This window comes from Colletotrichum higginsianum, chromosome 6 (genome assembly GCF_001672515.1).
Source record: "Colletotrichum higginsianum IMI 349063 chromosome 6, whole genome shotgun sequence".
NCBI lineage: Eukaryota > Fungi > Ascomycota > Sordariomycetes > Glomerellales > Glomerellaceae > Colletotrichum > Colletotrichum higginsianum.
Window position 1 is genome coordinate 4,190,303 of NC_030959.1, and position 13,725 is coordinate 4,204,027.

The 13,725-nt window shown below is 48.7% G+C and overlaps 5 protein-coding genes across 5 annotated transcripts; 3 read left to right on the forward strand and 2 right to left on the reverse strand.

The window, feature by feature from the left end:
• Positions 1 to 1,374: 1,374 nt before the first annotated feature.
• On the forward strand, positions 1,375 to 1,637 carry CH63R_09609 (EC28 protein; the record flags this gene model as incomplete). The annotated part of the gene is given in 2 exon segments (XM_018304583.1): positions 1,375 to 1,587; positions 1,593 to 1,637. Coding segments are annotated over 2 exon segments (258 nt in total).
• Positions 1,638 to 3,912: 2,275 nt separating this feature from the next.
• Positions 3,913 to 4,459, reverse strand: CH63R_09610 (uncharacterized protein; the record flags this gene model as incomplete). Its single annotated transcript, XM_018304584.1, is given in 2 exon segments — positions 3,913 to 4,380; positions 4,385 to 4,459. Coding segments are annotated over 2 exon segments (543 nt in total).
• A 781-nt stretch (positions 4,460 to 5,240) lies between these two features.
• Positions 5,241 to 6,317, forward strand: CH63R_09611 (ABC transporter; the record flags this gene model as incomplete). The annotated part of the gene is made up of 3 exons (XM_018304585.1): positions 5,241 to 5,610; positions 5,678 to 6,177; positions 6,279 to 6,317. The coding sequence occupies 3 exons, from the start codon at positions 5,241 to 5,243 to the stop codon at positions 6,315 to 6,317; spliced, it is 909 nt and encodes a 302-aa protein (XP_018156608.1).
• Positions 6,318 to 6,756: 439 nt separating this feature from the next.
• CH63R_09612 (Nonribosomal peptide synthetase) lies at positions 6,757 to 10,021 on the reverse strand (the record flags this gene model as incomplete). Its single annotated transcript, XM_018304586.1, has 3 exons — positions 6,757 to 8,923; positions 8,977 to 9,683; positions 9,731 to 10,021. 3 exons carry the CDS (start codon positions 10,019 to 10,021, stop codon positions 6,757 to 6,759), a joined length of 3,165 nt encoding a protein of 1,054 aa, XP_018156609.1.
• A 1,780-nt stretch (positions 10,022 to 11,801) lies between these two features.
• CH63R_09613 (2,3-dihydroxybenzoic acid decarboxylase) lies at positions 11,802 to 12,782 on the forward strand (the record flags this gene model as incomplete). The annotated part of the gene is made up of 1 exon (XM_018304587.1): positions 11,802 to 12,782. The coding sequence occupies one exon, from the start codon at positions 11,802 to 11,804 to the stop codon at positions 12,780 to 12,782; it is 981 nt and encodes a 326-aa protein (XP_018156610.1).
• Between the last annotated feature and the right edge of the window lie 943 nt (positions 12,783 to 13,725).

Here is a 13,725-nt window from a genome sequence, read left to right on the forward strand (position 1 = left end):
TTTCTTGTTGAGGCTAAAGAATGAGTCTGCCCTCTATGCTTAAGAGAGAAGTTTAGCCCTGGATTGTTATGTGTCTATACTATTTACCTCAAGCCTTTTAAAAGAAAGGTTATAATAAGAGAAGCAGCACGACTCAAGTAACAAGCGTTGAAACAAGTCAGCATCCCTTACGCATGTTGGCAGGGATCAAGTTTATGCAAAACTTACCGGCTTCAGCTGTTGCGCCCATTCAGGTTTCAGGAATGACTAGTAATAAGCTCCGAAACCTCAATTGATCTATTATTGCCAAGGACTTAAACGAATATAAAATAGACAATATCTCTCACTTAGAACAGCATGTCTTGCATTAGTTATTATATGTACACATCATTCTACCATCGTTTTCTAAAAGCAAATTAGTGGCATTGCCTTATTGTATGTAGATCTCCAAGGTGTAAGCATAACTAGATCCTTTAACTAACTGTTGCACCAGGAACGAACCTATCAAGATACAAGCAGTACTACAGAAACGCATTCTTCACCATGCAGTTCTCTAAGATTACTATCGCTCTCGCTGCTGCCGTCATGTACGCTGCTGCTGCCAGCGCGGCTTGCGAACAGATTAAGTGCGACGGAACATGCGGCCAAAACGGTGCTAAGGCAAACTTCTGTGGTTCTGTTCTATGCAACGATCTGAGCAGGGGCACAATCACATGCTGCGACAATGTGCGGTGTGATCAGTAGAGTCGTTAAATTGGAGGTTATAACGCACACGACGGGCGCTACAGAGGCCCTCTGAGACAGGACTTATCGGCTGGATCGGCCGTCTGCTCAGCGGCAACGAAGGGCCTGCCTCGGGCTTCTCATCCCTGGCAGTGGGCTTCGTGGGGGCCGAAGGCCTAGTCGAACGGCAGGGCGCAGCCGAAGCGCACGAGAATAGTTACGCAGACAACAAACTCAATATACGCACAATCGACCCATCTCTATTATCCCCACGAACGTACCTAGGTTTTGGGCCGACTGGGTTCTTCTGACGCGCCCAAACACCCTGCTGCTCCTCTGGGCACATTTCCCACCCAGTCCACATCTCACAATCGGTCCATCATTCCCCGGCAAGGCGAGATTGGTAGGTCAGCAGAACATCATTATCGACAGCATCAACAAGCACTGCACCAACCTAATCGACCATGCTCAAGAAGCAGTCGTCGAAAAGGAGATGAAGAACTTGGCGGGGATGTTGAGCACCTTAGGCGTTATCAACAAGCAGATGAAGTAGGACTGCAATGCCGTGGAGAGAGATGTGGCTTAATATCACCATCTCAATGGCTGAGAGGTTCGCCTCCTAGATTGAGGGCATGCTGGCGGTGATGAATAGCGACTGCTGGGGTCTACGCTATGGAGACCGTCCTCGTGGGCTTGTTGATGGTGAGGAACAACGGCACCAGGATGAACCAGAAGACATACATGTTGGTGACGTCCATCGCTGCCTCGACTGAGAAAACCAACAAGACCACCTTCATTTCCATGGGGTTGGCGGCGAAGCAAGAAGTCGGAGATTGCCTCCAGGGTGTCCCAGACGCAGAGGAGGTCGTCCGTAGTCAGCAGAGGGTTAGTTATCCAACGTCGCGGAGTCGAGCATCGATTGTGTCGACGTCTAGTACATCACGCACGGCATTCAGCGCGAAGCAAATCATCGGACAAAAAGATCATATCTATTGGCCAGTGTATTGTGGACAGGACTTTGGCTTCAGGCGTCGACAGGACGATTGTAGTCCCTTTGATGATCGTTGAGGCTGCCTTCAACAGGATCGACTTCCACAACATCGACAGGTCAGTATGGATCCGGATGATCATGACGACGGCGCTGCGTTATTCGACCAGACTGCGATGGATAAGTTCTGCAAGCAGATGATCGCGTACTGATAAGCACGATATCGTGTAGGATTTGAACATCACCCGCGGCTTTCGTGCATCAAAGAGAAATCAGTGTACTTCGTGAAGGAGACAGCAGACGCAGTCTCGTGTTTGTATAATGGAGGATGTTATTTAGGCTGAATCTACGTCTGATAACGCCGAGGTGAAGACAATATTGGCTGAGAGAAGAACAGGGAAAGACATTGTTTACCTAAAATGGACTAGGACGACTGAACAAATCAGTCGGGACTCAGGAGAGGGTCCACACACTGGAAACGAGCGGCACGCAGGTGGAGCCTAAATGCAGGTATAAACCTTTTTATAAGATTAGTAAACGGGTTTTTTTCGTCGTCGTCATACCATTGTTTTACTTTTTTAGGTCCCCTTGAGGTTATTGACTCGCTTCAGCACGAGACCGCATAAAGACACAGTGACTGACTCGCTATATTGCAGTTCAAGTTTACAAGTTCTCAGTGGATTAATATTCAGCCCCACTAGACTGTGGAAGTGGAAGTGGAGGTAACTGAAGCCAGTCGAATTTTATTAATGCCCAGTGGCCTCGTTTTGTAAAGAAAAAAACAGTCTATTGGGATTATAGATAAAACGCAGGCACTAATATTCTCTCCTGCAGGTTAAGACAATAGGTTATTCTATATCTTCTGAAGTCTGACGATCGGGAGACTGAATGCTGTACGGGCCGAGCGGAGATGTCGCTGGACTGGCCGGTCTGACCGGGTCCGGTTCATGCAAATGTCGCCGGTCCCACATCTTATGCCGGCATGTTTGGACCTCGGGTTGCAGCGCAGGCAGGGCCCAGCTACGGAAGCCGCGGAAACCACACGGTCAGGTGGACGACCCCGGCAGGATCGCCACACTGCAGAAACGAATTAAATCTCTAATCTTGCGATATCAATTTACTAACCTAGGACGACTTGGGTAACAAATGCAAGGTAAGGCAACCTGTTACGTCCTTTTCTTTCTTAGTCTAGTTCTGAAACTATGCAGTATACACACGCAGGATTAAAATTTTCCTTTTCTGGCAATCATAGATTTAACAGTTTTATTCATATTAAAGTATATATATCTAATGTTTACCTCTTTTTCCCTGTTCAAATCTCCTAGCAAAGGTCTCTAAACTTCCCTACTCCGACGCCTTTTACCTTGGATCACAAACTCTTTCGTTTACACCATTATCTGCTTCTTGCAGCCTTTTATCTTACGGTCCTAACTGTCACTATGAGGATCTCTACAGGTCTCACTACGTCTCTGTTTTGCTTGAGTGCAGCTGCAGCTGCAGTACCTGACAGCTTGGTTACTGCAAGGTCTTCTCACAATCTGTACGTAGATTTTCATTATTCTATTCCCTATCGAGCTCTCATTTATCCTACAGGTACTAATCACCACGTGGTACAGAGTGAAACGATCCCAATGCCAGTGTGATAGCACAGCTGCCACTCGAGACTGTTGTAACGGATTAGGGTCAATGGGTGGTGGGCTAATCCTTGAGTGCGTTACAGACAACAACGATAAGTTCTTAGCATGTTGCTCTGAAAAGGGCTTTATTGGAAATGTATGCTTTTAGGGGCGTTACATAGACTCTGCAGTAGTATCAGGTTAGGTACACTGTTTCTTTTCTAGTCTCGCTAGTAAAGAAGGCTGTTTACACTATTGCAGAATTCCTTTTCAACATTAAGGGTGATTAAGTTGTTATTAACAAAAGTTAAATTCTTAACTGTGTCTTCTATGTTAGTAGAACTCGCAAGAGATTTGCTATACTTAAGAAATCAGTAGCTTATATTAGCTAATAGCTTAACAATTTATGGTTAGTTTGGCTCATTTATATTCCAAAGCATCTTTACCTCGTTCTGTAAAAATGATACTACCTTGAAACAGTCTTCCTTATCAATTACACTTTTGTATTAAAGTCTACAATAACAAGTTACGTCTCCTGGTCTTTTCTGAGCAACTTATACGCTTTAGCCTTAGGCTTCTTGAACCACTTCTCTGAAGTGACTGCAGCTAACAGGGAGAGAACTCATAGATACGCCCTGTCGATAAGGCAGACTTAGGGGTTCCATTGGCTCCATTTGTGGCACTCTTCGGGTCAGCAGACAGGGCAGCGAGAGTGGAAGCCGGGATACCCACTTTATCAGCTTCTGAAAGAACAGAGATCTTGGTCGCCCATGGCCTGAGACGGCTGGTGACCTTGGACGGGTCATTTTTGCCCTTGACGGCGTAGTCCGCAAGCACATTGGTGACCTTCGACGAGCCCGTGCTGCTGCGCGCCTTGGCGAGGGCCAGCACAGCCTTGTACTTGAATGTGTCGTCAAGGTTGTCGGGTGCCTTGTCTTTGGCGAATTTGTCGACCTGGTCCTTTAGCAGGCACTTTTTGCGTGCCTTAAAGCTGGTGATGAGATAGGCGAGGGTGCTCTTCTCGACGCTAATCTTGTAGTATATCTTGAGGATGTAGGCGAGCACTCTTGAGGTCTACCTCGTTATAAGGGGCTGGCTTGCCTAAAAGCTCCTGTTCGTCTTGGACGACCTTGAAGAAGTCCTTGATAGGCATGAGCCGGACTATAAGAGCTGCAGCGCAATGCGACTAATACTTTTGAGCTTGAACCTAGGTCAGCACAAACGCCTTATTGCAGCGACAGTCTAGACGGGCAAAGAAGGAGAGGGCCGAAACTCTGGATCGAGAAGAGCTCTCTCGTTATCTTATTCATGCAGCGAACTTTTCCGTGGAGCTATTTCAGAGCCATCCTTTGCCTCAGCAAAGAAGACTGCTTATGTACACACGGGATTCAGCTTAAGTAGTATTAACAACACGCTGTCGGTCTCAGTCCAGGACATATGCCACGGTATGTCTTCCCAGCCAACGCCGTGCAGCCACGCCGAGACTCGACGCCCCTCCCATCATGTGTCTAACTTCAAGACGCCTTTCTTCATCATGATTCCCTGCCCATGGTCTCCCGGTAGGGTCTGGGCTTGTCGTGTGGCTAGTGAGATGACATGGTTTACAGTTGTAAGTATGGCAGATTCTGTCCGTGTGTATGTCTGAGTCATTACCGCTGTGATATTGTTCTGCGCATGGCTGCGTGCATAGCCCTAGACAACAAAAGTAAAAGGTAGCCAAGAGCGATATGGGATTCGGCACCGGGCCCGAAGAAGAACCATGCAAGAATCACCTATATGGTGGGTGTTGACACATGTAAAGATTTACCCAGGACTTCACTATCATTGATGGCGAATTGATGAGACAACTCAGAAACGTGGTGCAAGATCAGTGGTACTCGGTCGGAATTGACCTAGTTGGAAAAGTCTAACTCTCTCTTCCAAAACTAGCATCGATGTTGGCGCAACTAGGGTTCGTCATAGCGGAAAACTTTTACCTTGTGATTGTTGTTCTGGCAATGATAGCAGTTCTTTGGCTAATACAAAAGGTTTGCCTTCGCACAGATCGCCAGCTTTGTCTTCTTGAGCTATCATCTAGAGCATATCTTTGCTCGCACAGAATAGAGACTCTGGACGGCCTGGCAACCATCCGCGCCTTTCAGTCTCAGGAGAAAGTTGAGGAGGTGGCTAGCGATTTAATCGAAGGGATCCAACGACCAATGTACCTCTTCTTCTGCCTAAAGCGATGGCTCGCCCTTGTCTTGGACCTCTGCGTTGCTGCCATAGCGGTCATTATCATGGCAACGGCGATGACAACCCGTGGCAGTACCGGGACCGGGTTCATAGCGGTAGCGCTAATCAACGTCACGAGCCTCAGCATGACCATGTGGAGCTTCACCATGGCCTGGACAGAGTTGGGATCAGCTATGGGAATCACTTGTTCGCATCAAGCACGCCAGCGAAGTGATGTGGGCGCCTGAGTCTTGCAGCGTCTCAAACACATCGCAGCAGGTCATCCACGAAGAGAAAGTAGAACACAACGATGCAGCTGTGGAGTTCCGCGGAGTCACGGCCTCATACCTTCAGGGAGGACCTTCTGTGCTGAAGGACTTTTCTTTCATGGCCCGTGATGGTCAGACGGTTGGTATTTGTGGTGCCAGCGGCAGTGGCAAGTCAACTGTTTTACTCGCCCTACTGGGTCTACTACACATCGAAAAAGGCTTCGTGCTCGTGGGCGATAAGGACATCCGGATACTTAACGACTGTGAACTCCATGCGAGCATAGGAGTTGTACCGCAGGAGCCGCTATTTCTTCCAGGCAGAACGGTTCGAGATCACGTGGATACCATGCATCAGGCGACAGATGAACAGATCAAGGACAAGTTGCGCCAGGTAGGTCTGTGGGAGGGCCAATTAGATGAAGAGGGGATTGACAGCGACCTGTCGTCCGATTTCTTGTCCCAGCATCAAACAGTACTGCTAAATGGAGCAAGAGTGTTGCTACAGTCGCCCAGGATTGTACTCTTGGATGAAGTGGTGGGAAGCTTTGATGAAAGCATAGATGGTTTAGTTGCTTCGGTGAAAGAGGGATCTAAAGATTTGGTCATTGTAGAGACCCCTCGTGTATGTGAAGATAAAACAAAGTATGATTATACAGTTCATCTTTAAAATAGCTGCATTGCTTCTGATAGACAGACTATGCTTGTGATTTATACAATAAGCATTAAAAAATAGGAGATTGTCACAAGGGATCAGAATAACTCATCATGGCGGGGCAAGTTGAGTCTTGAAGATGCTGTCTTTGAGCTAATGCAAACTCAAGACGCTTCCACTTTTTACAGATGACATTTTTGCCATCATGCAAATGTGAGGAGCTTACTGGATTTCGGGACTTCTAAAGTTATTTTCTCAGCCTCAATTATGTTAGACGCAGATCCTTTGCACACAATGCAGCCTACATGCTGCTGTCAATCAGAATCCCCACTGTCTACACCAGTTCTGCACCAGCTCTGGAGTTACAGCCTGCATCTCCTTCATCGTTTTGCTCTGTTCCATAGTACGCTCCATCGACAACTTAACAGTCCCCCCACCAGAAGCCAAATCTTGGTAGAAATCGAGCAGCTTTATCCCAGGGTTCTTCTCGACATCTCTTGCCAAGGACGCACTCTCCTCCAAAGCTTTAGACCACTCCTTGAATGAGACAAGCTTCTCTATGCGGTCACCGTAAAAGGACTTGATCGCGATTGCAAGCTTCTCCCACTCGATAGTGCGGGGGTTGACGCCGTGAAAGTACCCGTTGATTTTCTGTAGAGGGACGGGCGCAGCAATTCCCGAGACTTCGAGTATCAGGTTGGCAATGCCCTCAACCGGCGTCCAGTTGACCATGCTCTCGTCGCCAAGGTCCTTGGGCAAGATTCCAAGATAGACTGAGCTAGCGACAATGGACGGCAGCCATTCTTGACGATTCCAGCAACCGGACTTGGACTGAGGACCAGCAATTTGACCAACACGAACGATGGCGGTTGGAACACCAGAACTCTGAGTTGCCTCATCGAGAATCAGAGAGCTGACTAGCTTAGAGCGTCCATAGCCGCCAGTTGGCAGAGACAAGTCCTCAAGCTTCTCCTCGGGAACTGGGATAGGGCCAGCCCAACGGTTGACAGTGCCAATACTACTGATGAATATAATAGGCACATTCTTGGTAGCATGGAGGGAGAAGTCGATGAAGTGGCGGACGCCCCGAATATGCGGCTTAAAGGTCTCCAAGGAGATATTGAAGTTGACAGGCCAGGCGTTGTGGATAATGCGGTCGGCTTCCTTTAGAAGTCTATTGTAAACATCGGGCTTGAGGCCAAGATTGCTCTTTGACAAGTCCGCGCAGAGGAATTCAGTCTTTTTCCAGCTGGTGTTGAGGCCACGCTCGGCACTTATCTCCATCTGGCGTTCGTAGCCATCGTTGCTGCGGTTGAGGCAGATAACTTTTGTTACCGCAGGGTTGGACTCCATGAAGTCGAGCATGTAAGACCCAAGAGAACCTGTTGTACCAGTGATAAGAATGGTCTGGCCCTGGTCGTTGGGCGCGGGCTTGCTGCCATGCATCTGGGGCAAATCGCGGGTGTACTCCTGGATCAGCGACTCCATGACGGCTACATCGTGGTTGGGGCGACCGGAACCATCCTCAGCTGTCGTCGTACTATTGTCGTCGGCTTGATTTCTGATGCAGTCGATAAGATAGGCAGACAACTGTCTAGGGGTTGGGTGCCCGTATATAACACGGGTGGCGATCGTGTCTGCGGAGATGTTGGCACCAGCAGCCTTGAGCCCATGGCGGAGGATACGGGAGGCGTTGATGATCTGCATAGAGTCGATTCCAGCATTGAAGAAATCGGTATCCGCAGACAAGGCTCTGCTACCAAGGCTGTGCTGGAAGAGTTTCTCGATGGAGCTGGTGAGAGCCTGCTGAGAGGTGATGTCGATATCGATATCGACTGGAACAAATTCCGTGTTATCCTCAGCTTTCTTGTACCATTCATTGATTTCATCATTGTAAAGTTTCAAAGCCATATGTCGCTGTATGGTACCCTTTCCAGCGCGGGGAAAAGGTTTCTTGGCGGAGGTGACGCTGATGAACTGGCGACTAATCTGGCCATGGGCAACAGTCTCTTTGTTGGCCTTGACAACCAGTGGCCAGATATCGTCAATGAGCTTCTCCTCCTCCCCAGACTTGATGTCCTCTATAGGTTCGATAATGAGGAGAGGCTGGAAGCGCATAGCTCCAGCAACGATGGCGCCCTTGACTCTCGGATGACCTGTAACAATTTCCTCGATAGTTAAAGGGTTTAACTTCTCACCATTGGATAAGGTGATAATGTTATCAGCTCGACCGTAGTACCTCCAGTGGTTAGGCAGCGTGGGGTGCTTGCAGTACAGATCCTTCGTACTATACTCCTTAGCCTCAGGGAAAGTGTAGAAGATACCCTGAAGAGGATCCTCTTCATCCTTGCGCACGATAATTTGTTCGTAGATATCTTCCTCTTCAGTAATTTGGCGCCAGTTGACTCCCATGCAGTCTGAATCGATAATGAACCATTGCCAGAGATTTAGGTTCTTCTGGAAGAAATACGGCAGAACACCGGTTCTAATTAATAGTTAGATGAGTTTTTTTCCGAAGTTTTTGGGAAGGACAGGTACTCAGTGGACGCAATAAGGCTGGATACAGGGACTCCGGCCTTGGTAAGCAAGTCCCCGGCATCACGGGCGAGGTTACCGCCGCCAAAATGCACCCTCTTCATCTTTTTCAACCAGTCAACACCCTCAGGCATACTAGCCATCTCTTCCAATATCGAGGGGGGCAATATAACATTGTCGATATTGGCGTACTGAAGAGCATCGAGAACAGCCTGCGGCGTTAAAGGACGATTTGTAAAGCCAAGGGCAACAGGGTGTTTCCAGTAGATGGCAGACAAGATTGACATGCAGCACCCAGCAGCGTGAAAAAGAGGCATTGGCAGAAAGAGGCGCTCGCCAAGCGTGATGGACTTGATGCAGTTCATGGAACCCATAAAGTCTGGGAGGTTGTGAAAAGCATCGCCAACAGCAACCATAGCAACACGGAGAACAACAGGCTTCGGCAGGCCAGTACTACCGCTTGTATGGAGCACAACAACTGGGTCCATCTTGGCCTCTTCAAAGGTCTTGATGTAAGGGAAATGCTGCACCTCAGTGTCTTCAAGCCAAGCTTCAGCAGAGCTGACCACAATAATGTCCATTTGACGCTCTTTTGCCAGAGGCTGGACAACATGGTCAAATGATGAGTCGCAGCAGATAATGTTGCAGTCTGTCTGCTCCAAAAGATTCATCTGACCCTTGTGAGAATTTCTGGGTGAGATTAACAAGGCCTGCATTATGGTCAGCTTCAGTACGTTCTCATATGGAGCGCACCGACCTTGTATCCTGCCTTGATACAGGCGATTGTAATAATTGCGTAGCGCACATCGCTTGGTCCGATATAGGTGAGCGTGGGAAAGGTCCCCGGTTCAGGTCTGCCCTTTTTGCCGACAATCAGCTGAGCTATGCGGTTTACCGCGTTCGCAACCTGCCAGTAGGTCACTTTCTTCCATCCATCCTTGGGGTCGGATGAGCGAGGCGCCGAGAAGATTTCCGCGTCGGGATCTGTGTTGGCGATCTCGTCAAGTACTTGGGGAATCAAGCGCTTTCCGTATTGCGGCGCGTTCATGGTGTGTTGTTGAGAAGTAGATAATTGGTGTGATGAGACAGTGGTATTCAGTTTACGAGTATGTTGGAATCCGATGATGATTTGGTTTTGGTTCAGTGAAAAGTGTGAGAGACAGCTAATCATATCACAGGTGAGAAAGACTGTGTCAAATGGTTTATGTACTCGAAGAAAAGAGATGTCCTTATTAGTTTTTAAGAATATAATTTGAAGTAAACCATCATGTCCGTCGACATCACCTGGAGGCAGTGCAAAAACGAAGCGGCGTTTTTCTTTGACATCCAAGTCCGTTCATCGAGCCGCAACGTAGGAAATGGTGATGAGAATGACGTCATATGCCCGCATCGCCGGCAGTTTCAACGCTCTCTGCACCAAAGCGTCTGAACCTACCGAGTCATTAGCAGCCGGTCGGCGCTTAATGGTGCGCCGAGGCCGATATGGAGCGTGAATGAAGGAAGGGTTGTCCGAAGTTCATTTGTTACAGCTGGCTGACAGGTCTTCAACATGGATAACACGGAAGAATCCCATAAACTAGTAACATGGGTTGGGCGAGCTCCAAAGTGCTTAGCCACCAAAGGGAGTTTCAAGTGCACTCGGGCTGTTTTGGGCGGAGATGGTAAGAGCAAAGTCCGAAAGTAAAAAGACGGAAATTCGGCCTTTGGAACAGAAGCCCCTGGTCTCCATTTTCTTTCATGAAAAAGTGCGACTGCGAAAGAAAAGCCCGCATCGGGTCTCGTCCACGATTGTATGCAAAGAAGGAGGGTCAGCAGACGGACTTTTGCTGTACTAGGTTGTGCGTGCGTACTCGGATGTGGCCGCTATGTGTGGGTCAAGCAAGAAGTCAAGCTTTGATGGTATAGGACGGGCCGTGATAGCCGCTTTTGTCTCGGAGAGTCCGGGAAGTACGTGGCTGTCTAAACTTTCTTGCCTAGGCATTTGCCCAGGTTTCCCAAGATACTCGCACTAATTAAGCCGTGAAGATAACTGCAGCTCCAAAGTCAAGTGGATACAAGCCACACCCCCTTACAGTGTGGGTGCTTGCAGTACTTGTTAGATTGACGCCAGCTTCTGGGTAAAAGGGTGCTGGAACTGCGTTTCCTAGCTACAACGGTATGCACGAGCTGTCGATGAGTAGTAGATACAAGAAAGAATCCCGCTTGACTGGAATGTGAAGAATTCATTAATTAAGCCTAAAAAACGACAGAATGAGGGCATCCTGCGATTCATAGTCGTATTAGGAGAAAGGCAGTCGTCTGAGGATATGGCTGGTGGCTCTGTGAGACTGAATTCATCTTGTTCTGGCAAACATAACTGAAGGGCTATCTACATGAAAATGCTCATATTAGTCTGGTGTATTATGCGGCGACGCATCCGAGGATACAGTTTGGTCAGTGGTACTCACGGGGACCGTGAACCTATTGGGAACATTGGTAGTTGTCAAGTTGTTGCTTAACACAATTGCTACCAGCTCGGGCCCGGCATGTTGATGGCTATCGGCACGGGTTCGGCCCAACTACAGCTACCGCGCCGGGCCTGGCATAAAGGCACCGGAGGTCCTTGAAGTAAATACCCCTAGTCGCTTTAGTGCATACTTGTTGACGTCATCACACAACAGAGCCGATATCAATGAGCGCTGACACCAAACACTTGTGATGCAGTCCCAGGAGTTTCCTCCTATCCTTCAGTATATAAGAGTCTACAGACAACCACTTGAGAACCATTTTCACTCACACACCAAACTTAGTCACACACTCACAAAGACAATCTTACTCAACTTTACATGATGACGCCTCTTATCGGAATTGAAGAGCATTTCTTTTCGCCCCTCGCTCCTGAGCGACGGGGTATATACGTTCGCCCTAACCCCCAAGAATACGGTCCTATTATACCAAAGAAGCTCGCCGACATTGGTCCAGCTCGACTTCAAGACATGGCCAGTGCATCCGTCGCTATGACAGTCCTTTCTCATCTGCAGGTGATTCCTGAGCCGGAAGCCTGCACATCTATCAACGATGATACCTACTCCAAAATCGTCCAGCATCTGGACCGCTACGCTGCCTTTGCGCTTTTGCCCCTTAACGACCCTGCCAAGGCGGCAACTGAACTACGCCGATGCGTGCAGGATCTGGGGTTTGTAGGCGCGTTGACGCCAAACCACCTTGACGATGGAAGTTTCTTTGATTCGCCGCGGTTCTATCCGTTATGGGAAGCGGCTCAGGAGCTAGATGTGCCAATCTATATTCACCCAACCTTTTCACCCGAGGCCGAGACGGAAGTCAACTTCAAAGGACCTTATGACGCCAAATTTGAAAAGGCCATAGGGTTAGGTTGCTGGGGCTGGCATTCCCGTATGGGCGTCCACATCCTCCGTCTGTATGCGGCCGGCATATTCGACAAATTCCCCAAGGTCAAGATTATCATCGGACATATGGGTGAGATGTTACCTTTCATGCTTGACCGCATCATCAGGTTGTGGCCTGCCTCCGAGACACCTAGGCGCGGGCTGAGAGAGGTGTGGGATGGGAATATTTGGATTACGACAAGCGGGATGTTTTCGCTTGCGCCGATGGCCTGTCTGCTGCAGGAGACCAAGATCGAGAGAATCTTGTTCAGCTGCGACTATCCGTTTGCTGAGTACGGGGTGGCAAGGGAGTTTATGGAGCGCTTGAAGGCGAGTGGGCTTGTTGGTGACGAAGATTGGGAGAAGATTGCGTGGAAGAACTCGAAGGAGCTCTTGAGATTGAAGTTCGAGGTAAAGGAGTAACAAAGGCACACGTACCGTTTTATTTGTGCTGTAGCTAGCACCTGTCAAGTTCCTAGGTCTGAGATATCTTACGTTCTCTTCTTGTTTGATTTCAATCCAACCACCTTGCATTTAAACCACACAAAGTTCGCATCACTTGATATGACATTCCGAAGTTGTCTTTACACCTTGGTGATCTTTTCTTTTCTGGAACTGTGTATGTTTTACCCCCGCCCGTTGCCGGAGTTGGCCGCGGACCCGCCACTCACTTCACTCAGTGAAGCCAAGACATGTGCTTTGAATTTTGCAATCACGTCTCTTCAGCACCTAAAATGGAATCAGGACTGACGCTCGGTTTAGACACCAAACCCATGGCTTGGCCCTCTGGCTATCAAATGGCAGCTCAAAGGCAGCGAAGTGAGAGGAGCCTCATGCCTCTTTACAGTTCCTGGTCATCGACCCGGAAAACTTGTGGCTTAGGTAGCTGACCCGCTATCCAGATCAAGGGAGGCTCACCCATCCATCACTGGGCCACTAAGGATGAGGATGATCTGTTTTGCAGGTACATACGATGGTATCCGGCGAAAGTAAAATCTCCCTGCCAGGTATTTTCTACCCACCACAACCCTCACACCCCCGCTAAGAGTATTTCTAGCAGTCTGCTGGCCTGATAGTCAATTTCCCTTAGTAAGATTACTGGAATTCTATAAGTCATAAGGTTATATGCGGGGGTAGACACAGCAAGGGGCTTTTACTTACCCATATAAGCTCCAAGGGGCCACGTGCTAAACTTGGGGCCAAGCCGGATCTGGGAATCTACCTCCTATTATGATCGCAGCTTGGAGAGCCGCCAAGTCTTATAGCGGGGGCGCTAAAGCCTTTTGACAGATGTCCGGGGACTAGCTCTAGTTCTAGGTCGTTGTTGGCGTTTCGAGTATATAGTGTGCGGCACGAAGGTACACAA